This window comes from Mizuhopecten yessoensis, unplaced genomic scaffold, assembly GCF_002113885.1.
Source record: "Mizuhopecten yessoensis strain PY_sf001 unplaced genomic scaffold, ASM211388v2 scaffold11073, whole genome shotgun sequence".
Classification (NCBI taxonomy): Eukaryota; Metazoa; Mollusca; class Bivalvia; order Pectinida; family Pectinidae; genus Mizuhopecten; species Mizuhopecten yessoensis.
The window spans coordinates 416705-441902 of record NW_018408866.1 but is presented as its reverse complement, the minus strand read 5'-3'; the positions used below and the strand labels follow the sequence as shown (position 1 = coordinate 441902).

The 25198-nt window shown below is 37.6% G+C and overlaps 2 protein-coding genes across 7 annotated transcripts in view; both read right to left on the bottom strand.

The window, feature by feature from the left end:
* Positions 1 to 1080: 1080 nt before the first annotated feature.
* Positions 1081 to 7169, bottom strand: LOC110465398. The gene is made up of 4 exons (XM_021521181.1): positions 6981 to 7169; positions 3023 to 3146; positions 2186 to 2664; positions 1081 to 1793 (listed from the first exon to the last, which is right to left on the bottom strand). Exons 1-4 carry the CDS (start codon positions 7148 to 7150, stop codon positions 1319 to 1321), a joined length of 1248 nt encoding a protein of 415 aa, XP_021376856.1. The 5' UTR covers positions 7151 to 7169; the 3' UTR covers positions 1081 to 1318.
* A 7314-nt stretch (positions 7170 to 14483) lies between these two features.
* The window catches only part of LOC110465372 (sperm-associated antigen 17-like), a 37010-nt gene continuing 26295 nt past the window's right edge, over positions 14484 to 25198 (bottom strand). For 5 of the 6 annotated variants that reach the window (XM_021521141.1, XM_021521136.1, XM_021521142.1 and 2 more), the window contains 20 exons: positions 24847 to 25117; positions 24416 to 24589; positions 23726 to 23862; positions 23222 to 23357; positions 22760 to 22938; positions 22323 to 22461; positions 21903 to 22099; positions 21606 to 21750; positions 20375 to 21251; positions 19473 to 19642; positions 18843 to 19048; positions 18138 to 18279; positions 17766 to 17867; positions 17442 to 17588; positions 17178 to 17285; positions 16794 to 16945; positions 16100 to 16360; positions 15763 to 15907; positions 15285 to 15422; positions 14484 to 15107 (listed from right to left, as the gene is read on the bottom strand). In XM_021521141.1, coding sequence (XP_021376816.1) covers positions 15073 to 15107; positions 15285 to 15422; positions 15763 to 15907; positions 16100 to 16360; positions 16794 to 16945; positions 17178 to 17285; positions 17442 to 17588; positions 17766 to 17867; positions 18138 to 18279; positions 18843 to 19048; positions 19473 to 19642; positions 20375 to 21251; positions 21606 to 21750; positions 21903 to 22099; positions 22323 to 22461; positions 22760 to 22938; positions 23222 to 23357; positions 23726 to 23862; positions 24416 to 24589; positions 24847 to 25117 — 3861 coding nt within the window. In that variant the 3' untranslated portion in view covers positions 14484 to 15072. The remainder of the gene's footprint in view (positions 15108 to 15284; positions 15423 to 15762; positions 15908 to 16099; positions 16361 to 16793; positions 16946 to 17177; positions 17286 to 17441; positions 17589 to 17765; positions 17868 to 18137; positions 18280 to 18842; positions 19049 to 19472; positions 19643 to 20374; positions 21252 to 21605; positions 21751 to 21902; positions 22100 to 22322; positions 22462 to 22759; positions 22939 to 23221; positions 23358 to 23725; positions 23863 to 24415; positions 24590 to 24846; positions 25118 to 25198) is intronic. The other variant, XM_021521137.1, reaches the window with a different exon arrangement.

Below are 25198 nucleotides of genomic sequence, written 5' to 3'. Positions count from 1 at the left end.
AAAACAGGAAATAAAAAGGAGTTTGCACCTTTTATTTCGAAGTGATTCTTATATATGAAAGATCTCCATTTTTTGGAATAGAGACTAAATAAGAACACTCGGGCGAAATCGTACCAAAATATTAGGTGAAAAATGAAAAAAATACATTACGAAAAATTCTGGAAATAAAAATTGAAAAATTTGGCACGTCCGGCTAATTCGTTACAATATATAAAATTTGATACATAAATTTCACAAAACCATAATGATATCAAATACAAGTATTTAATATTCTGTACGTATATTTAAATGTCTAAACCTTTTTATCACACCACCCTGAACTCTTTAAGGGTGTTTATTGTAAACTTTACTAATTCCAGTTCTTCACCATAAGGACATCTTATCTAGGTCGTCTTTTGCTAATACGATAACCTATATTTTATTGACATAGACTGTAAGTTTTCAACTGGTACAGTCATTACAGACACACTTGATTTTGGAGTTTGTTTATTTAAATTATTGTGTTGAAAATAAAACTGTACATCCAATAATCCTTATTCTGAAGTTGAGACGAAGTTCATTTTTCAACTTTTCTGTGAAAGCTTTAAACCCCGACGATTTTTCATAATATAGGGAGAGGCTAGAAGTGTCACTTTCTATCTCAGATTAAAATATGCTTGAAAATACACAATTGCTTTATTCTTATGCCAAAACACACTTGCTAGATGTGATTAGTTTTCAATACACGCTATACTTACTCTTGCGCTCAATACATTATAAAATGTAGCCTTCAAGCATCCTCGATACTCCAGTGATTATGTTCTCTTTCGCTCTTATGCAGAGAGCGTAAGTGAGTGTAACCCATGGAGAGTCGTAAGTGAGTGTAACCCCTGGAGTGTCGTAAGTGAGTGTAACCCCTGGAGTGTCATAAGTGAGTTTTACCCCTGGAGTGTCGTAAGTGAGTGTAACCCCAGGAGTGTCGTAAGTGAGTGTAACCCCTGGAGTGCCGTAAGTGAGTGTAAACCCTGGAGTGTCGTAAGTGAGTGTAACCCCTGGAGTGTCGTAAGTGAGTGTAAACCCCTGGAGTGTCGTAAGTAAGTGTAACCCCTGGAGTGTCGTAAGTTAGTGTAACCCCTGGAGTGTCGTAAGTAAGTGTAACCCCTGGAGTGTCGAGGAGGATTGAGCTGTAGCCAGAATCTACGCTCAGTATTCACATCATCTGTATAACCTTCGACCTTATGGGTACATTTCGAGCTCTTCCCTGCAAGTTTCAACATAAGAGTATATGCTGTTACACAACAAATCTACCCAAGTCTAGTGAACACGGTAAATGTTCTGCTCACACAAAAATGTCACTGAGTTGTCTTATCCTCTTTCGGGGTCGCACCACAGGATTCTTTATATCGCCAACGAAAAAACGTAGCACGCCGTTCAGGAGGAGTGAGAGTGACTCTGGCTCGCGCTCGTACGCGTGCATAATTGAGATCATCGATACGGCATAGAGTAGCACGGATCCGTAAGGCACGTCTATGTGTGATGCCAGTCTATGACCTTTAATCCAAGTGTATAAGGCGTACAATGTGTGAGGTATCAAAAACAAGGACAGTTCTTTTCGACGATTTGCACGTTCAAAAAGCACGCTTAGTCCGCAGACAAGTCCGCCCACCACGGGAATGTAGCTAGGCAAGGGAGGGGGCTTGTTATTGAGGTTTCTCAGAAGACAAATTGTGTATTTCGCAAGCATCACCATGGAAGCCAGAAAGGACGTTGAAAACAGCATATTCCTCACCAAAGATTTTAGAACTCTCTTCGGTCTGAAATGTAGAACAAATATCGTCAGTTTTTAAATACTCCGTGTAAACATGAATCTTATTAAAAAGCTAGAGAATCTCATATACGTGTAAGCTTATATTGCAAAATGAATGTACATTGTCGGAACCATCGCAATCGGCGGTTACATATTTTGAATCTTCATACTTCTCTCTTAGTACATAGGCACTTGAATTGAGCCAAAACTAGTAAAAAAACGACATGTTCGAAGCTGATTGGCCTCTATAAACACGTGTATAGACGCCAATGATTAAGGCTCCTAACCGGTCCTGTCTTTCTCAAGGCTATACTCAAGTAACGGTGCTTAGTATAATTACTTTAGGTTGAACTGTTAATGACTAGATAGAATCGTTTTAATAAACTATAACAGACTTACTTTTCAATGACGAGTTTCCGTCGGAAAATTATAACAGGTGCTAAATGTATCGGCAGGTACAGTTTTGCAAATGCAGGAATACTGAATATCATGTCTTTGAATGCGTGCTTGGTACAGGAATCAGAGTGTAGACCGACCTCCTGACACGTAAGGAACCTATCACCGGAATCTCTGAAGAGAATCTGTAGAGTTTTGTCCTTGTAATCCCGCGACCACTTGAGCACAGAGTAGTAGTATCCCTTGTGGAGGAGGTCCGGGCGAAGGGCAACACAGTGGACCAAGAAACCACAACACACACTAAACAGTAAGGTCTCACTGTAGGGGATTTCTGGTATCTTCTCTCTTGTGACCAAGGTAGAGACGAGGGCGCCAAAGGCACGGGACACGGCGAATAGCGTGTAGATGAGTCGCCTACTCGGGTCTTCTATACCAATGGTGAGACCAGCCAGACCCCCAGCGATACAATTGTTCCAGCCATCCTAAGTTATGCACAAACAACGAATGTTATTAGGTTCGCATCACTGGTTCAACAATAAACATCCTAGCATACATACATTACTAGATGCGGCGTGATCGAAAACACACAAATACAAAATTACTTTAAAAAGAGTCATGGGTTTCTTCTCTGCTTTATTATGTTTTAAAAGAAAACAGCATTTATTATTGGCAGCTGGTGCAAACAAAAACTCTCAAATACACTAATATATGTAATATGTTAATATATGTACATGTGTCTAAAATAACCCTTTTTAATGACGTTGCTGCTGAATTTTCATATAGAGCAAATTTTCAAAAGTCCAGTTTATGAAATATTGATTTGTTTTCCTTCACTTTTACCTTTGAATTCCTTCGTTCCTGTAAGATCTCTCTGGCGAGTTCGTAAGTGCTTGGATAGAGACCGAGGAATCCAGCAAACCGGAGGCAGTCTTTCGAGAATATCTGCTTCAAAATATCAGGAAGTCTGAAAATAGCGACATTGCTATTGACTGCACATGCTCATTCCTTTATCATCTACATAGAATTGCGAATATTAAGCAATTAGCAACTATGAACATTTGTGTGTTTACAGTTCTTGGTACTATATCTGATCTCGGACACCTTACAAACGATATGAACTGGGCTAAAGTATGTTCATATAAATTACCAATAGCAATCATCAATTACCGTTAACAAATTCTGTTAATATTCATGCCTACGAAGTATATTTTACATTTATATTTTGTGGAGGGGGACCAAAAATATAAGTTAGGGTATATTATCTCTTTAAATTGATAACGAACATACCTATCATAACTAAGGCAACACTGACTATCAAATAATAAACCCATGGAGTGCTAACTGTGAAAAATGTAATGACTTATATTCCCTAATGATGACAACGGCTTTTTACTGGTGCCTAAATCAGAATCATTTGGTGATTGTAAAAGTAAGTTCAATATGTCGTTAAGATTTCAGAAATAGCCCCATAACAACCATGAATACATAAGTGATTCCTGGCGAGTTAGATGGTGTTCGTAAAAACTTGAAGAGTGCACTTTCCTTGACAGAACATCTATATCAAGCTACAATATTGATTAAAGAAACAACCTTCAGTGAATCAAAGAAAGAAATATGAAATAATAAGTAAATCGTAGAAAACGTGATGGAAGCGATTACCAAGGAGCTGTTACAGATATAAACCTGTCGACGATTACCATAAATCCATACATACAATATACGCATAACCTAAGGTAAACAAATACCTCCATAAAAATGGTAGAGGTACTACTAAAGGAGCGACGTTTATGCCTGTAACATATGCATATGTATCTAACCATTTTCATCATATCAGCTGTTGATCCTCTCTAGTCCTATAATCTGTCGTTATTGCCAGTATAGATATTTTAACTTTTTGTAGAAAGCCCGATAGCTTTGTCGATAATGGTGAATTCGTGCATAACAACACGTTCCTAAGGTCCCCACGCGTGGAAGCACCTCCATGATTTTGAAACTGGCCGACATCATATTGAAGCAAGTGTGCGACTATAAGGGAATACTGACCATACCATACCTTATCCGTAAAAAAAGCCTCAAAGCATGCAGCAAATGAAGCAGAAAGGCGCACTGTCATCAGGAAAATGGTAGACGAAGTACCTATATGATTGTGTGTGTATGGTCAGCTCATTTACTCTCCCTAATACAGTACAGATGAAACATTGACTTGACATTGTATTCTGGTGTGATCAAAGCGGAAGGTTCTGGTGAAGTAGAACTGACCAGAAGACAGGAGTGTCCATACAAACTACGCAATGACTTGTTTACATAGAGCATAACACAAGAGTGGTCAACTCCTAAAGGAGTTGATTGCATACATGGGTGAAATGCAAAGGCTCGTACAGGTAGCTGAAAGACATCAATTTGGGTAAGGAGAGAGGTACAGTAGTAGGAAGTTCACCGCTGGAGCACTGACTGATCACCACTATGGACACCCATCCATCGGGTTCTGAGCGAACTAAGGTTAGAAACAAGATGACAAATGGACTCGTATGATGATAGACAATGCAATGATACAGTTGGTTTAAGAGTTCCTAGATCACATTTAAAATTGAACCAATATTTATGTTACTTTCGCGTATGAGTTTACCGCCGATATCCTTCGTAGCTAAACATTATTGTGTTAGTACTGTAACATGAAAGAGAATTGTGTGCTTCCACCGTGGATCGAACACTCGAGGGAGAGGATTATTTCTGGCCGACATTCAATATATATTATATGTATCGACGGCTCCAGAATGGGGCAGCGTGTTCGTACCATGTGTTCTTCAGCACAATCTCCATAGCATCTCGGACAAGCAGGAGATGACCGAGGAAGGGAACTATCGAGAACCTGCAAAGAAGGGAGAAATCAACAAGTGGAGAGACAGCACACTGCTGTCCTATCCAGCAATGTGTACAGCCATATCATCCTCCAGTAAATCTGAGCAGTAATTAACACCTCACAACACCAGGAACAAAGCCGCACACTCTTGTATTGATTGTATGCATCTTTCTTTGCCGATAGAACCTAAAACAGTTACTTGATTTGAACAGTTCTCTCTACGCGGCGTTTTTTAACGTCTAATTAACAGCTAAAGTCATTTAAGGACGTGCCTCAATGTATTTTAGTGTATGCGTGCTTGCGTGTGTGTATGCAGGAGACAGGGAATGTTGGTGTACTTGCCTCCTTGTCCTAGCGCGGATCTGATGCCGACTTTAAAGTAATATCTCACTATAATACCCTGCCGAAGGCACCCAGCACAGCATTCCACCCGGTCTCATTATACTGACAACGGGTGAACCAGTTGTTGTCATTTACCCTAAATTCTGAAGGTTAAGCAGGGAATAACAACTACTGTTTTAAGAACTTTGGTATGTCCCGGACTGGGGACATAACCCATTGCCTTCCTCACCTGGGCGAACGCTCAACATAAAGGCCAAAAGTGAGGTGATGCCAAGTAAGGCGCTAGGAAATAAATAGTAGTTAGAAGTAGAAAGAAAGATACAGATCCCAAATATTGCAATGAGTGCAGCAGATGGTCGCATTTGTGTCCCCAAAAAGATGACACCAAAGCAAATCCCCAATTCTGCCGGGGGTTCGCACATTAGTTGCCTCCTACGATAAATGCAGTAGGTAACAGCAGGTGTATTCTTTTCCCGATCCTCCACCTGCAGGGGTGCCACGTTTTGGAAGACTAAAACTACACAGATGGCCTTAGGCTACTGTCCAACAAGTACACTTGGACCAAGACATCCAGCAGAAGACAGGGAACATCAATAAGACTGCCAAATTTTTGCGGGTGAATTCAGCAACCAACAATCCGTCCACAGTCAATGGAAATCTGCTGGTGGACGAGAAGGATTTGGTGATTTGAGAGATGACGACCGCGCCCAGAATGTCAAAACTAGGAGCAACAATCGTGATCCAGATCCTGCTCACTCCATAGAAAGGAGACCTTAGAGGAGGCGAACCATTGAGAGGGGCATTGAGATCAGCGTAGAGAAATGATTAATCAATGAATAAGAAATGGGAAAAAAACAACAAAAACAAAAGCTAACGATTTTATTTAAACTTATATGCTGCCCTACTGTGACACTTATTCTCCTCTTCAAAAGAGTTACACACTTGAAAACCTGTACAAGATCTTCAGAACGGTTCAATTTGAAAAAGGTTGATAACTAATGAGGATACAGTTAAATTTTAAAGTACATAAGGATGAATGCATTGATAACACGCAGGTAATAATGAAGTTCAATAGTCAAGGGAGATAAATCTAAAACGAATCTGATGTATCATACATGTATATCCCTGACGCAGACTGTGGTACACCAATTAAAATATCGAAAATTCCGTATTTTGAAACATATCATATAAGGAAAATAATGGTAAAAAATAATATACTTATATTTATTCTGAATCAATTCCCATGCAGACATCTATCTATAGAATAGCATTTACCTTTACAGAGAAAATGTACGACCTTTTGATATTGTAGTGCTAAGTTGAATAATTCTGTAAAGAAAATCACTTACAGTTAGTATCATACAGTGTCAATTTTACATGATAGCGTGTCTCTGTTGGTGTACACACCTAACCGATATAGGGATTGGTATCTCCCGGTAAACTTTGTAATATAATGGATGGAGCTACTATCACAGTAATTACAGCAATCAAATGTTTATAGATGTTTGTAAATCTGAAGCTCATCTAACTAGGGATTTGAATGAATATCAAAACAAAGAGATAATGAGTAACACTAAGTTTATCTTCATGGCTTACCTTTCCCTGAACGGGTTTCGCATGAGAGCCGACACGCCCATCACTCCTCCGTAAAGGGCAGCACCACTTGTGAACCCTTTGAGGAAGCGCGCTAGGAACATTTCCACTGTCGCGGGAACATTGTGTCGCCATTGGCGCTCGTTGCCCCTGTCGTCCGATGCAGCGTCCATTACAACTGTTCACCGCTATATTCCTTTTATGACCTCAAATATACATATCCGCATGGAAGTGTTAGATATACACGTTATCGCTATCACATGCTAATATTATAGAATGTGAACAGATAACTGTGCGGTACTGATAAAACTGAGTTTATTGGACCCAGTTGTAGTGGTACGGCACGAGCAGATAAATAACAAAACTCGCTACCCCTTCTCCTCATCAAATAATAACAAATACCTTAAAAAACCTTTAGTCTGATGCGTGATGTTGTTTTACCATGGCAAGCCAAGTTGTCATTTATTCATGGAGCAATGTTGATCCAGTACTTAACCAAATTATATAAGATATCTTATATAATTTGGTTATGCACAATCAAAGTTAAAACGTGATTTTCCTGTTTTACAATAACGCAAAACTGTGACACAGTCAGTGATACGAAGTTGTGGTAATTGATTTAAAGTAGCCCGAGGAAGTACAGGTCAGAAAGTTAAAACCAACGAACGCGTAACTGGGCTTATTCAATCTATGAGGGTATATAGTCGTATAAGTGCAGATGGTTACGTATATCTAGAGAGTAGGTAAGTGAATCCAGGATGACATAGATATAATCTTAAGTCTCAACTAGTGTGGAAGTTGTAAGGGACTGTATAAGCAAACAATACAGAAATATGGGACGGGGTGATAGAGAAATATGGGATAGGGTAAACAATACAGAAATATGGGACGGGGTAATAGAGAAATATGGGATAGGATAAACAATACAGAAATATGGGACGGGGTGATAGAGAAATATGGGATAGGGCAAACAATACAGAAATATGGGACGGGGTGATAGAGAAATATGGGATAGGGCAAACAATACAGAAATATGGGACAGGTTAGTAGAGAAATAAGGGATAGGGTAAACAATACAGAAATATAACAAGGTGTGAAAAAGAAGTTTACAATTATAACGGAGCTATTAGGAAATTACTTTTTAAATTGAAAACTTTTTGGAATGTTAGCACATGGACAATTAAGTAAAAATCACACCTTCATTTAAAAATGGTACAAACAGACTAACAGTTAAATGTAACGGCAGTCACGATACGTATATGTATGATAAGGGGAGAAAATCAACAGAAATTAATCATTTTTAGGCTTTCAGGAGGTCTATGAACTCTGTGTTGTCATAAAACAACCAGACTTGTAACAATGATATATGTTATGATGAACATTGTGTTGTGTTTATACAAAGGCACAATGGCATAGACATACTGGGTTTGGTCTACAGCAAACGGACACGAGAATCACAGACTAACCTTCCTATGAGCAGCAGAACGAGGAACATTAAGTTACAGATATCGTGAGTGGACTTCAACTAAAGGAAGAGATTCTGGAACCCACTTTCCGCACAAAGACAATGAAGCTTATTTTCCTAGGAAATTATATTGTAAGAACTGTGTTAAAGATATTCCAGAACTATGCGCGCGTGTCGGATGTGGATTTCTACGAAGGGTGAGGACCCGGAAACCACAATTCCAATATGACGAACTTGGATAATTATGTGTGTGTACAAATATAACAATTCCATTTTTATTTTCCTTCATTATCTTATTCCATGGATATTATCTACGTGTGTGCACTATTGATCTAATTAACATTATTATGTGAACTTATTTTGTCAGGCCGTGACTTGTACATCATATCTGTCTTAGGGGACAGTATAAGATGTTAATAAGATGTTCAAAGAAGAAGTAAGACGTTGGGTGGCATTGAATATATAGCATTGAGTATATGAAGACTGGTAAGGGGGATGGGGTGGCGGGTACTTAAACAGAAAATGGGTTGTTAGAATGTTTAATTCCTACTTAATAGAACTTTGATTACACAATCAAATTTCTTAAGGAAAAAGGGCACGAATGTGACACAGTCAGTGATACGAAGTTGTGTTAATTGATTAAAAGTAGCCCGAGGAAGTACAGGTCAGAAAGTTAAAACCAACGAACGCGTAACTGGTCTTATTTAATGTATGAGGGTTTAGTCGTATAGGTGCAGATGGTTACGTATATCTAGAGAGTAGGTAAGTGAATCCATGATTACATAGATATAATCTTAAGTCTCACCTGACCAGCTATGCATGTACCAATAAAAATGAGTATGATGGGTTTATGGACCTTATGGTAGAGGATGGCTGGAGGCAACGTTATAATCCTAGTAACATGGATGATGTGGGTATGGTGTATAAGTATAACCAAGAAAAGAGATAATGTCAGAAGGGCTAGGGACGGCTAGAGAAGAGGCTAGAAGGGCTAGAGACTGCACTTGGGTACAGCTACAGACGAGAGACCGATCCTAACACTTGAGGTTACGAGAATAAACTTTTAAGTGACCATAAACACTTGTTCACTCGTGCTTTGTTACCGGACAAAGAAAACGAGAAACTAATATTTCTGTTTAAATCACACAGGACAAAAACACAAAAACGGCTATCCCTGTTTATAATCACACTGGACAAACAAAACGAGAAACGGCTATCCCTGTTTATAATTACACAGGACAAACAAAACGAGAAACTGATATCCCTGTTTATAATTACACAAGACAAACAAAACGAGAAACTGATATCCCTGTTTATAATTACACAGGACAAACAAAACAAGAAACTGATATCCCTGTTTACAATTGCACAGGACAAACAAAACAAGAAATGGCTATCCCTGTTTATAATTACACAGGACAAACAAAACGAGAAACGGCTATCCTTGTTTATAATTACACAGGACAAACAAAACGAGAAACTGATATCCCTGTTTATTATCACACAGGACAAACAAAATGAGAAACTGATATCCCTGTTTATAATTACACAGGACAAACAAAACAAGAAACTGATATCCCTGTTTATAATTACACATGACAAACAAAACAAGAAACTGATATCCCTGTTTATAATTACACAGGACAAACAAAACAAGAAACTGATATCCCTGTTTATAATCACACAGGACAAACAAAACGAGAAACTACTATCCCTGTTTATAATTACACAGGACATCAACACTAGAAACTGTTATCCCTGTTTATGATCAAAGATGAATATAAAATTCCATGAGAAGATAAATGTAGTCCAAATATGGGTGAATTGTAATAGTTTTCCCTACACCCAAGCAGTCCGATTCCGAGGTCCTAGCCGGTGTTGAATGATGTTAAAATGAAAAAAATAATAAATGTTCAAATTATCCCTTTCATTATAAATTCTTTATGATAAAGCTATGGTAAGATTGTGTGGAGGAATCATACAAAAGGAAGAAGTCAACGTATCATGATTTGTTTGGTAATTGTCAGATATGGCAGGTTTGGTGTCTCCCATGGTGGAAGTAGGGTGCAAGGGTTTCGAAAAACAGTTTCTAGGCATGAGAAGAGCCATATATGTTTGCAGTCTGTTAATTGATATGCAGAGGCAGCGCGTGTGGTGGAAGCGGAGAGAACAGTGGGCTTCACAGAGAGTGTGGTGTACACGTATACATTTGTATGAGACGTTTCCCATCCTCGATATCCAGGGGTTACGTATATATACGTTCACTAGTTATTGCTCTCTGCACCCCTGTCATCGCTAAATCGAGGCTCGGTTTGTGCCACTTTTCTGAATGAACCAAGAAGACTAGTTTGATCCTTTAATGTAAATCGAAAGTATCGTTCGGTCGCATAACGGTAAAATTGACTAGCTTTGAAGTCGAATGTCGTTCCTTTATAATCGTCAAAGGACAGGTATCAGCCTAGCGATTTGGTCAGGATTTTGTTTACCTAACACCAATTTAATAACTAGCAACGTGCCTTCAATATGCTATGACATTTTAGCCCAACCCCTGGTGTATTGCGTCCTCGATATCGCTATATCTGCATTCCTGGAATGTGTCATAGCAAAATTGAAGGTACGTGTCTAGCTATTCGATTGGTCTCGGGTAAAAAAATAAGACCAATCACTAGGCTTATACCTGTCCTTTGCAGATTACAAAGGAGCGACTTCAAGGCCAGTAAGTTTTACCGTTACGTGAATGCGAGATTCTTTTAGTGTACATCAAACGATTAAACTAGTATTCTCGTCTCGTTCACAGGGTGGTACACACCGAGCCTTCAATTTTGCTATGACATATTCCAGGGGTGTAGAGAGCGAAAGTGAAAGTGGATATATCGAGGATGGGAGTATCGAGGATCGACCATTCCACGAGAGACTGTATGATAGGTGCTGTAAATACACAAGTATGGTTTTAGTCTATGACCTGTAATAGCTGTATCATGACCTACCGTGCTTGGGATCATTATAATGGTTACAGATTCCTAGTGCTTGAGGGGATACCTGCCAACATTTACCCGATTGACAGTGTGTTGTTACTTGATGAAACTAATCTCATTATTAAATACAGATCTAGAGGAACTTGTGATATTCAACATCAATTTCTTTCATTACTGATAGGTTAATTCCTTGTTTGATATTGTAATAATATGTTTTCAACTCACTTTATTCTACGTTATTGACATTAAGAGACGAATGGGTTATTATTGATTCTAACAATGTTTTAAGCATTCTATTTTTGCTATAAAATTTCATGAAAGTAAAAACATGAAACACGTAGAATATATTTTGAACATGTGAATCGATTCATCAAATCCAGCAATATAGTTTGAACGATGTTTTTATGTTGTGTATTTGTGTCTGTGTGAATATTATATATATTTATTCATGCGTGATTAAAATCATGTAATGGTAAATGTATGAAGGGAGAAGGCTATGATAAGTTGTAATAATTGTTATCCAACCGATTGTCTAAATTTAGTTGACATTAAAATATGTTTTAAGAAAAAAGACAATGGTATCTACAGAAGATAAAAAAAAAATGAAAAATCCCGAAACGACTTTTGTCATGTCCCGAAACGACCCGAAAAAAGTCCCGAACCGACTTTCGTCTTGTTACCGAAACGACTTGTTACCGAAACGACCTGACACCTGTAATTTGTAGTGGACAGCGCCTAAGATGACAGGACCGCTTTTAATCGGAACCATATATTCATGTATGAAAGAATTGGGATAGATATTTGGAATGGAATTTAAAATCGTACCAGATACATTTAGTTAGATTATTGTACAATTTATTAGCAGGACTTGTAAAATGTTCTTACAGTGTAAGATATTGATCGTTACGGATATTTGTCGACATGCTTCTTGTTATCTACAATGTTTCTATTGTGTCAAATGTGTTTTATATTTGTCGACATGCTCCTTGTCATCTACGTTGTTTCTATTGCGTCGAAGGTGTTTTATATTTGTCGACATGCTTCTTGTCATCTTCATTATTTCTATTGTATCATAGGTGTTTTATATTCGCGACATGCTTCTTGTCATCTACATTGTTTCTATTGGGTCAAAGGTGTTTTATATTTGTCGACATGCTTCTTGTCATCTACATTGTTTCTATTGTGTCAAATGTGTTTTACATTTGTCGACATGCTTCTTGTAATCTACATTGTTTCTATTGGGTTAAAAGTGTTTTACATTTGTCGACATGCTTCTTGTCATCTACATTGTTTCTATTGGGTCAAAGGTGTGTTATATTTGTCGACATGCTTCTTGTCATCTTCATTGTTTCTATTGTGTCATGGGTGTTTTATATTTGTGGATATGCTTCTTGTCATCTATATTGTTTCTATGTGTCAAAGGTGTTTAGCAAGCTCATCAGTAAAAGATCGATGATGACACAATATGTATTTATAGACTTTCTATATATATTATGTTGTAATGAGCATGCTCAACACCTTTGATTGGGTCCACACAATTCAGAGTATTTTCACATGTTTAAGGGGTTTAGATAGACTTTCGGTAAAAATGACACCCCCAAAGTCGATCTAAACCCCTTAAACATGTAAAATTACTCTGAACACCTTAGATCAGGTTCAAATATAGCTATAACAAATTATCAGGTCCCTGTGCATTTACCCCGCCATGGTAATGTTTTTTTTCCTCTTTGTTTTTGAGCTCATCAAATTGTGACAGTAGGCAAAAACTTCTTAAAAGATAGAACACCAACCATCTTAAATAGTTCAAACGTGCGATAGCTGCTTAAATCAATTAGGCTACTAGTGTTTACAGACAGTTATATATGTACAGGTTTAGAATAATCGATGAAACTTTTAAAATATTCTGTTAATACTGCATTGTTTGCTAATTAAAACATTTTTTCACCACCCGATAAATCCATGTCATAAATGAAACAGAGCTTTCTCTTTTCTACCGAAAAAACCCATACAAACACACTAATCTGAAAAAAATAAAAATTGCATACATCTGGTATGTTATGGTGCGAGTTGATGTATGTGCTGCTTTTGTTTATTTTTATTTTATAATCATCTATTTAGCGGACATAAAAACCTGTATGAAAACCGGTTTTAAAATGCTATTTGAAAATTGATGTCAGTATATGTCCATATCAATGTGAATGACCACATGCGTGTCATAGAAATATTCATACACATGTGTATATATATAATATGTACATCTGACACTGTTTGCACAATGTATTTATTATTGTTTCTTAACTGCTCGAAATTATGCATGCATAAATTAATGATTCATCCGATTCAATGTATGTAAGTCTGTCTCAATGTAAACATTTATGTATGTATTATCTGTCCGTCTGTCTGTCTGCCTGCCTGCCTGCCTGCCTGTCTGTCTGCCTGTTGGGGTAGTTGTCTGTCTGTCTGTGTGTCTGTCTCTGTCTGTCTGTCTCATGTATGTGTGTATGAGTATATGTTTAGATGTATTTGTATGTGTATTATGTTTTTTGTGTATACTAGACGTGCTGTGTTTATCCTTGCCTGTAATATTATGTTGTATATGGAATTTGTTAGAGTGTGAAAGAAGTATGTTTTGTGTTCTTGTCTTGTACTCTATTTGCAAATATTTTATTTTCCCATTGCCCTTCCTATTTATTTATTTATTGTTTGACTGATGGATGTTGAATGAGAACCCTCCTGCGTGAGGACACCATATTGTTCAGGGGCTGACTCCAGGGCTCCCCAACGCTGGCATACCCTATCAAAACATTTATATATGTTTATATATATCTGCTTGGAAGCAGTAATGTATATACATATTTACGAAAATGGCTGGGGGAATAAAATATTTGAACCTAAACAAAAAAAAACAAAAAAAAAACACCACTAATCTTTCATAAACTGTTCAGCGTTCAGAAGTTACTGTCTGGACAAAATCTGAACGGGTAGAAAAAAAAGTGCCTTTACTCTATGACTTCATTTGTTGAGGTGGGTATAGCTAGGGGTATAAAAATGATCTGATATCCAAAATATGATGTACATGTATTTATTCATCTCACAAAAGTTACATAAATATCATTTATACAAAATATACAAATATAAGGTAGTTTTCCAGGGTAGTTATTATTATCACAGCATTCTGTACATGTTCACCAACTAACAAATTCACAAGGTGGCAGCTCATATGTACACATACATGTGGTGTCAATTTTAAATCCCAACATAGACCTGACATCAACAGAATTATCATATCTTTGGCAGGAATGCTAACTATTCATTTATCTTATGGATGTATTTCATGTTTTGTTCTTTATTTGCAATATGTACTCTAGGTCCTTTAATTTGAAAAAAAAAAAATATTAAAAAAGGTAGAGATTAAAATTGTAATGAGGAGATATCACAGTGAAACATAATTTTTACAAATATTGTAACCTAACAACAAATCACAGCTATGAAGTTTGACAGTTGTTTTGTATCAGGTGTCCATACAACAGGAGACATATCACAGATTATATACAATGATTGGGTGGAATCCTGACGAAACAAATGGAGAGATTTGGTCCCGCACAGTCTGAAAGAGTGTAAATCAAATATAGTTCTCCATATCCCTTATCACTTTTTATCTCACATATGTGGACTCAGGCTGGGGTGGACCTGAAAAATAGAAGAAGTTTCACAATAAAATCTATTAAACTATTGAACCAGAAACACAAGTAGAGAAAAATTAATTTAGAAATACATGTAATAATATACCATTTTAAAACAATTGACATTGTAAGGTATGGTGGTTAAATTATATCTATTAAAACCAAATAGATAATTATAACTGACCTGGAAAGGGGGTTTTCCTTGGCCTGATGATGCCTGTACTCTGTGGGGGGCGGGTGGACACCAGACGTGTGCCTGGGGATTTCCCTCCTTGGGGACTGTTGGGGCTCCTACTGTCGTAGGCATCAGCAGTCAGAACAGGTGATCAGGTTAAGGATCACATAGATTGTACAGTTAGATGGCTTGGAAATGACATCACTTATATAGATATGATAAAAGCAAAATCATTATGGCTTATAATGCAACACAGGAACAAAATGGGGTTGTCTACTTAAATTCCATCATAATATTTTATATATTGTGTGTACTTTCCCAATTCTTACAAAGATTTTTAATATAGTTAAAATGCAAGTGCGATTTATACAGAAGTTACACAACCAATAATATATATTTTCATGCAGTTATTTTGTAGGAAAGATACACATAATAATCTGATATAGTTTACAGATTATTTTCTATAACATATTTCAGAAAAGGATATTTGCTGTGATGGGAAGGAATAATATGTCGGTTTCTGTGACAATCTCAAGGTCGTGTCTGATTGACCCAACCCCAGAATCTCCCTCGACTCCGACAGCAATAGCGTACAGTTCACACTCCAGGTCTGTCTTCATCCCAGCAGCAATCTGTATAACAATAGTATAAATATACAAATATATAACAATGGAGATACCAGCCACAAGTATTAACCATTCAAAATTGTAACAAACAGTTTAATGTCGACAATGTTTGTTGATAATTTGATGAAACAAAACGAAAGACAACACTGAGCACGAGACTGAGCTCCACCACAACATCTCAACACAAAGGTCACTCACCGGTCCTAGTTTGTAGTTCATCCTAAGGCCAGTGGCGGGAGGGGGCTGTCTGATTTTGAAGCGACAGGAATCCACACCTGTGTTTTTAAGACAGACAGTACAGACGTAGGTGTTGCCCTCTCTCAGGACTCCAAAGTCTATCTCCTCTGGTAGTAGGATCAGTCCCCTCATCTTCTCCAGCTGGACCTGTGATTGCACGGAGGCTCCAGCAGTCACAGATGTGTTGACTTTCCGACGAACACTCACCTCTACGTTCTTGTACTGTAAAGATTCATGGTGTTAAAACTGTCAACAATGTAATGATATTGACATTATTTGTAGCAAAAATTAACAAGAATTAGGATTTGTTCAAAAAAGGTCAGAATGTATGGTAGGCATTGTACTTCAAATATCACTGAAAAGTGTGAGGGATATGTAGCTGAGTAAAAGTGTGAAGTTTAGGTCATTGATTAAGGATTAGGTAACTGGGTGTGACGATGAGTATTACAGATAGCTACGAAAGTACAATGATTGGTAACCTCGTAAAAAATTCAAACCAAAATGCAACATAAAATACTTTATCTTTGCAGTGGTAAGCACAAAATTATTCACAAGACTAGAGTAAAATTAATTTTGTCAGAGTATCAAATCCTTGTTATGTGGATTAAACATATTCATATATAGATTGATGACTCTATCTATTTGCCCTGCTTACCTTTGTGTTGGGGATAGCCCCTGGACGTCCGCCCTTGATACCCCTAGGGAGCACCACAGCCTCCTTTCTGGGGCGGCCTGTCACGTCCATCTTAAGGCTTCGTGTCAGGATTAACTCACTCTCGCCCTCTGGAACCTCTCCAGTAGAATAATCTACAAAAAGAAAACATAACAGTATTACAAATGTAACAAACTTTAATGAGGATCCCTGTATCATGATCAGTTATGAAAGAGGCAAGTTCATAATTTTTTTTATTTATACCAATGAAATTTTACACCCTTAGTTAGGATTTGATAACGTATGCAAAACTAGAGAGACTGTTAACCTGATATTACTACAGTCTGCTAGCCTGACTGTGATATCTAACCTATAACTAGTATATACCTTCCTCCTCCAGTGGCTGTTCCATAATAATGGCTGGGTAGTCTAGCTGTGAAGGCAGGTCAGAGGGTGAATCTATCTGACCTCCGGCATGTTTAGGAGTGGGGTTATCTGTAATGTACAAACAAGATGTTTTTCATAAAACCATTTTACCAGAGTGAGTATCTATAAACTATGAATTCACCCCTAACAGTTTTTACTTATATATTTATTTACAAACCTTTATACCAAATAAACAGACAAATAATGTTGCTGAATTCTACTTACATGGTCTTCCAGTGCTGGTTTTGACAGCGTGCCCAGGGGTGGGGTTATCTGGACGAAGAGGGGCAGGGGAGCCTTGACCAGTAGCATGAGCTGGGGTGGGGTTTCCTGGGCGGATACCTCCACGAGATGGGACAGTCTCTGCATACACTGGAAAAGCAGATCACTATCAATTATCAAGAGAAAACATCTTTATTGTTCAATTTATTATAAAAAACATTATCAAAGCAATTTCCCCTATATTTATTCTCAGACAAACAAATGTGAATATTGTCTGCATTACATCACAAACAAAAAGGTCTTGACTGAGTATTCCTGAGAACTTACCTGCATATGAAATAGGCGTATCTGACACTTGTTTTGGATGGAGAGTGTCCACAGGTGATGTGCTTGACCGATCACTCTGGACAGAGGTCACTGCTGCTACAGCTGTTAGAGTGGCAAAATGTCATCAACGTAAATTGCAACCTTCTTTGAATTGTTTTTGTAAAATTGCATTTGCATTCTCATAACCTGATTAGCTAGTACATATATTTATTACAAAGTTTGTATATTTTGGTTATCATCAAGGCTTGTAGATACAATGTACTGTATATCTATTACGAAGCTTGAAGATAATTATTATATTTACTACAAAGCAAAGTGAAAAAGTAAGATTATGTTAATAAACAATCTAGAGATGAGAGATTGTCGACTTACATCGTGCGGGGTAAGCACTAGTGTCTGGGGAGATTTGCTGGGGGTTGTTACTCTGGCTGGACGAATTACCACGGACAGCTTCAGTACCGTCCTTCCTCGGGTCCTCAGTCAGCTGTTGTAGAATCTCGTCTACATCCTTGGCCTGTTAACAAGAACAATGTTGTTATCATTCTTCCTTAACAGTTGAATACAGTAGAACTTAACTCACTTATTTTTGATTTTTTTTTGACAAAGGATTTTTTCTTTCATGCTTTTTTTCTATTTGATTATTCCTGCAATTTCTCATCACATTTTTTCACAGAATGTGACACAATGGATATGGTGGATCCTGTAATATGTAGTCAATATCTCTGAGGAATTTATTTGTCATGTGTACCCCATGTCACATGACCGGTGCAATTCAATTTTTGCTGTCAATTTTTCAATTATGAGGTCATGATATAGAGCATTGCCTTTACTGTGAGAAGCATTAACATAATGAGGTAATGATGGCAAAGTGTTCATAACAATTTATTTGGAAGCATATACATAGAAGTATTTGATAAATGTTTTCCTTTCATAACAGATTTTAGCTTCCATATAGTAAAGGCTTCAATGCTTCTGACTTGCTTTATATGCCCAAGAGAAACCCCATATTTACTCCATTAAATAGAAAATCTTAAATTCTTCATGATTTAAGGAGAGATTCTTTAAATGTTGTATAACCTGGGTGAGGAGAAAGGCCTTCCCAAATTCGCTGTCAAAGTAGGTAGGGATCCTTTTCTTCCTGAGTGAATCCCTGCCATCCAGTTCCTGGTTCATCTCACGCTGGTCCCTCTCCCAGTCAGCCATGGTGCGTTTGGGCTGGGGGGTCGGGGGCGGACTTGGTACAGGGGGAGCTGTCACTTTCTCATATATTCCTTTGATGTTGGCTGCAATATTATGCATTTAAAGTTAAATCATTCAAATCAGTATTTTTTTATTTTTTTTCTATGAAGAAAATAAATTGTAAAAACTTGCAAACTATTTATCAATGAATTTCAATCAATTACTAACCTACTGATTTATAAGTTTTTAGCTCAAATGTTTTTTTTTGTTCCATATGACCATGAAGCACAGACTTTACTTGAAATTTAAAAGGCATTTTGGGCTTCTCAAAATTTGATCTTCCGGAGCATCATATGTTTTTCTTTTTGCCTAAAATTGGCATATAACTACCTAGTAGAAATTAGCACTTGCATTTTATTCAAAGAAATGAAGTTGTCTGATGAGTTAATTTCATAACACTCTTGAGTGAATATGTTAGAGACATATATATTACCGTTGTTGGGAACACCCTTATCTCCACATACATACCTGGCTCATACTGTGGAAGTTCCCGTCGAGCTGTCTGGAGTCCGATCTCTGTAAGATCTGCAGCATGGATCCTTTCCTCATCTGTCCTTGGATCAACTACCTGCATCATGTCAGTCACCTTATTTCTCTCAATCACAAACTCGGCATACTCTTTAACACCCGCCTTCAGGCTGTGAGGACACAAAGAAGTAAACATATGATCATATAGCTATAAAAAATGCAGTTATAATTTTCTTAAATTTCTATTTCATATTCACAGAAAGATCACATCATGAATCATAATGTACTTTTTTTGCTTCAAAATACTTGGAATAAGTTTAATAGCTTAATAAAATTTGGTTTGAAAAATAAAAATTTGAAATGTTATTCTAGAAATCTCACAGTATGATGAGCAAATCTATTCAGTATAAATTGCGTCCCTCAAAGGAAAAACCACATTCACATAGTGTTAACTTTTCTCTTCAGTACAGTGGAATTAACATGCATAGAATGCAGTGCACTAATCTTTGCCAAATGATAAATTCAATCTCACTGCAGTGAACAGTTTTCTGGTATTCACAACAGAACAATTAAAGCAAAGCATTCTATAGTCCCTCATCTCTGAATATCAGAACATAAAACCATACACAAATGTAAAACCATACCATAAATCTCCATAAAGTGATGGATAATAGCTGATTTCAGTGTGTGGCACATTGCCATCTCATAAGGTACTTGCGTACAAATGGATCCTTTGGTAATTGTGGGTGACAGAGTAAACGAGAAATGCCCAGACAAAGTTAAGCACAGACTGACCAACTGACCGATTGCAAACCTGTACTATTTTTTCCCAGGCCAGTAGAACAGGTGGGAGACAACTAGAATACTTGAACATGTTTTCAACAAAGTTACCATTAACTCACCTTTCTCTGAGAGACCCTGACACAGGTTTATACTGTATCAGCTGTCGCAGTTCTAAAACATTTGGACATTTTAGTATTGGGATTCTGATTGGCTGCCTTACTGCTGCTCCCACTGACAGTCCCTGTCCTAGGTTTTTACCATAGCCTGGTCCAGGGGTCTTGAATTCCTTAGGAGGAAGGGTTGTCAGGTCTCTACAGCGTATGCCTGGAGGAATGATGGACTCTTGGTCATACTTCTTAAAGAATCTTTCTGATGGGCCTCCCAGGTATGGTTTGAGAATGGTGATTCCAAGCACACCAGGATAGTCTGGTAGGTCATCCTTAAGCACTGCTGTTGCAGGACTGTGCTCTGCTGTGCTGAGATATTCTGCAACATCTTGGTAACGTAACAATTCTGTACCACTTCCATCTGAGTGAAGAATAAAGAATCGGGGAGCATGTTCCCTGAAAGTTGTCAATTTTTTATCAGTTTTGCCTTCATCCATACTAGATTCAGAAAGTGCATCTCCATTAACTGGAATCACGGTAAAGTCTCCATTACTCTTTACATTAAATACATTTCCATCTGAGTCGACAGTTTCCACAACAACATCAGCATTATGACAGAGAATGTACTGAAGCTCCCTCTCCGGGAGTAGCTGTTCCATGTTCCTGATTGGCCGAGGGTAGTAGGTGAGGGTGCCCTCCATGTCCACCTCCACACGTCCACCATCGTGCTGGTGTAACATGTAGTATCCGTCTGGGAATACGTTGATAGTTGTGCCATTACCAAATATGGTCAAGTTCTCACTTGTCAAACAATTAAATTCTACTGTAGCATAAGCAGGACATTCTACCTTCACAAACTTCACTGTCTGGGTTTCAAATTCTTTCATTTCTGAAATATTTAAAGAAACAAAATTTAGTCATATTACAAAACACAATATTAAACCTTTTTCTTACTGGAACAAGGTTACCGCGAGCGGTATATAATACGCCCGTCACACANTTTCTTTTATTAAGGTTTCTTATAATGAAATAATACTATAGTGTAACTGTAAATGTATCACCAATCACTGTGTACCACCTTATGCATTATACATAATTTCTCTGTATAATAGAGCTTTAGACATGCATACTATTTTGTATAGAGCAAAGTATAAGTATTTTGACACTAAATTCAATTGAAACCGTTTTTCCTGTGATAAAAACAAAATCATTTTCACATGCATATACCAGAAGAAGTAAATACCATTGTCCTCAAAGTCCTCTTCGCCAGTAGCTATCTGGTTTTCCTTGTAGTATGTGGTGATCCTTGTACCGTCAGCATGCTCTATGATTGTAGTGCCATCTGGGTAACTAATGGTGATTACATGGTCATCTCTTGTTGCCATGGACTACATTGGAGAAATAGCATCATATAAAATTAGTTGTTCAATATCTTTCATTTCTATTGAAGTATGTGTAAGTAAATGAATAAATCTAGTCTATATCAAGCTAAAACTGAATTTGAAATTGTCGTTGACCTTGACATTGATGCTAACCCTACCTGACTTGTCTGGGGATCTGAGGCCAAACTGATCATGACTGACTTGAGTTCCTCCATTTCGTTGTCACCTTTACAGGCCACTTTCTCCCCATTAGGGTAGGTTGTGACCCACATGCCCTTTTTCTCTGGTGCCTCCTCCTCTGGAGCCTGCTCTGCTATTTTCTCCTGGGACTTGGTCTTTCCCTTAGCACTGGCTGCTGCAACCAAACAATATGACTGAAGGTAAGGTTCAACAAAGCATCTCTGTTCCAATAACACAAAACAGACAGTGTGTATACACACATGACCTTTCACACACTATTTTTATTTAATTAACCAGATACAAGGAAGTTGTTACAATGTAATACTATCTTTATAATAATTTGGCAATCCTGTATATACAGTTTGATCTCCTGTAATATATTTTAACAGGCGCCTTACCTGTCTTCTTGGTGGGTGTTTCTGCCCTTTCTCCTGTCTGACTGCGGGCACTTCCAGCTCTCTGTGGGGAACTACTCCCACTTCTCTTACAAGCCCAAGGACCAGTGTGGACACTAACGGTACCATCTGCATACAGTACCTACAGGGACAACAGATTACTTACAAATTGTCATACCACCAGGTACATTTTCTAATGGTAACTTAAGACTGGGCACATTTTATGCAAAACCTTGAAATGAACAGCAAATATAGAATTATAATGTAGTTATGACTCTTCGCCATGATTTATGTGATCAGTTCTATTGATTGTCTGTATTGTGAATGCTAAAATTTACTTGTTCCTAAAAGATTTCACCAGAATAGTGACTAATGATGTGATGAATTTAAAAACTTTTTGGATTTTCAAAGATAAAAACAAATGTATTGGATAAACTTACCTCGACTGACCCATCCATCATGTTTTTGACCACGGTGCCTTCTGATGTGATGATACGGGACTGCTCCGACAGGGCAAACTTTCTCCGCTTGGACTCGCATGGCTGCTCACCCCGTGTTTTAAATGGATAACTTTGCTTAATGAGCAGACGGCGGTCATCCTCGGACAATGGCTTCATACCTGGCAACCAAACATAAGTGAAAAATGAATTTGTTAATTCTGCTGTTGTAGGTATATGATAAATTATACAAGTGAAGATGTCTTATATATATACAAAGATATTTGCTTCATTAAATAGGTCATTTTAAAACTAATACTTGATACCTATGAATGTAAACATTGAAACTGACTATAAGCAACCCATAAATTTCCACAAATATCCTGTCCATCCCCACAAAACAACTATTATCTGTTGATAGTGATGAAATCATTCATATTCTGTGCAATTCAGAATTCTACGTACCGATGGAGCTCTCCAGAAGGTACTTAACACTGAGGCCGTCGGGTGAGCTCACATACAGCTGCTGGAATGGCTGGAGAACAGGCTTCTCCTCATCCCTCTTCTCCTCCTGGTCCTCCTCCTTCTCTGTTTCCTGGGGCTACAAATCAATATTAAGATTTTTCCTTCATTTTGTGAAGTGATAAAAGTTTTATTTTTAATGAAAAAAAATCATTTTCACTAAAATGATGTATCATATGCAACTAGAGCGTAACAAATTAAGATATAATGACCCTTCCTCCCCTCCCTCCTCAGCAAATAATTTAATTTGGCTGGTGACTCTTGATTTAACTACCATCCTTTAACTCTGAAACCTGACAGCAGAATTCTCCACTTTTTGCTTTTGCCCCAGTTCATTTAATTCATTGCATATTGTTGGGAAATTTCACACCATTAATTTGTCAAGCAGGAATGATTGTAAGTGTTTTTTTCTTTTTGCATTTTGCCACAAAGTTGCTCGTTACTTACAGTGATGGGAGGTGGTGCCTCGGGAGTAGGGGCCCCTTTACCCTTGTCACCCTTCTTACTCTTTGTGGGTGATGGTGGGGGCAAAGGACTTGGAGTGGTGGGAGGAGGCACATAGACCTTCGGCTCATACTTCTTACCTGTAACAGCAATTACATAAATTAAAAATGTCTTAAAGAACATCAGTTATGGAAATTCTATCTCGGTCACTATTTTAAAACAACTTTTATATTAGTATTTTATATTCTATTTACATGTATTTTTTGTTCATGGAGAAATATTGACTTCACCAATATAAAAAAGAGAAATTCACAGGTACATAATTATACAAAAAATGTAAAATAGGAATATGTATCAAGCTTTTTAAACTACACTAAGTCCCAGAGCAAGTATTTCTGTTATCAGAAAACTTTCCACAGTGTGAAAAAATGGTGGGTTTCATCTGTAACATGGTCACAGATGATCTAATCTTGCTAGTTTGAAACAATTTGTTTTTAAAAAATAGTAATCAATTCTTTAAAGATTCTGAAACCAAGTGTTTCAGACCATCTGAGGCAGGTTCAAGTAGATAAGAATAAAAAAAGCTTATCACATAATACTTCAGCACTGATATATCATAATTGTACTTCATTACAAATATCTTTGTGAATTGCCAATGAACAATATCATATGTTACCGATAAGGTATACTGACCATCCTCTGAAATCCCTTTAGGACCAAACTGACTCAGTGATAGTGACATTCCATCCTGCAGGTGAGCAGTGACACTGCCAAAAGCACTGACTGACTTTGTTTTCTTCTCATCAGACCTGGCTGAGTTACTCCTTCCAGTACTTCCAGCATCCCCCTCTCTGGTCATCTTATCTCCTGTAAAGTCAAAACCAACATGTCCGCCATTTCCAAGTCACAATGGGATCTATTGTTATCACACAAATACAATTTTTTATGGATCAGCTATCCCACAAATATCGGAAACCTATCAAATATCTCTTCTGGAAATCTTATATTTTAATATCTTGGCAATAAATAATAGCCCTTGTGAACTCCTAAAGTACACTGACTCTTTACCACTATGTGTTCTTTGTTACTGAAGCTGTGCCAAAAGACATTGAATCTATACATACCCTGGTCCTTTTCTGATTTCTCATGTTCAGACTTTTCCACCTCCTCTTTACTGTCCTCCTCCTCTCCTTCGCTGTCCTCCCCTCCCTCCTTTGGATCAATGACGTGCACACAGAACACATGGCCATCTTTTAACACAGATGTCTTTATTGAGTTGGTGCCCTGTGCAAACTCCAGCTTCTCAGTCCTGATCTGACCACCGTCTGAAGGGAACAGGGTGGTGGTCATCCCGGCCACATGAATCAGCTTGTTCCCCACATCATACCCGGTAAACTGGACAAAAAAAAACAACACTTCATATTAAATATCCTTGAAAAATCATCAAGCACACATTGAAGATCAATAGCATTTTAT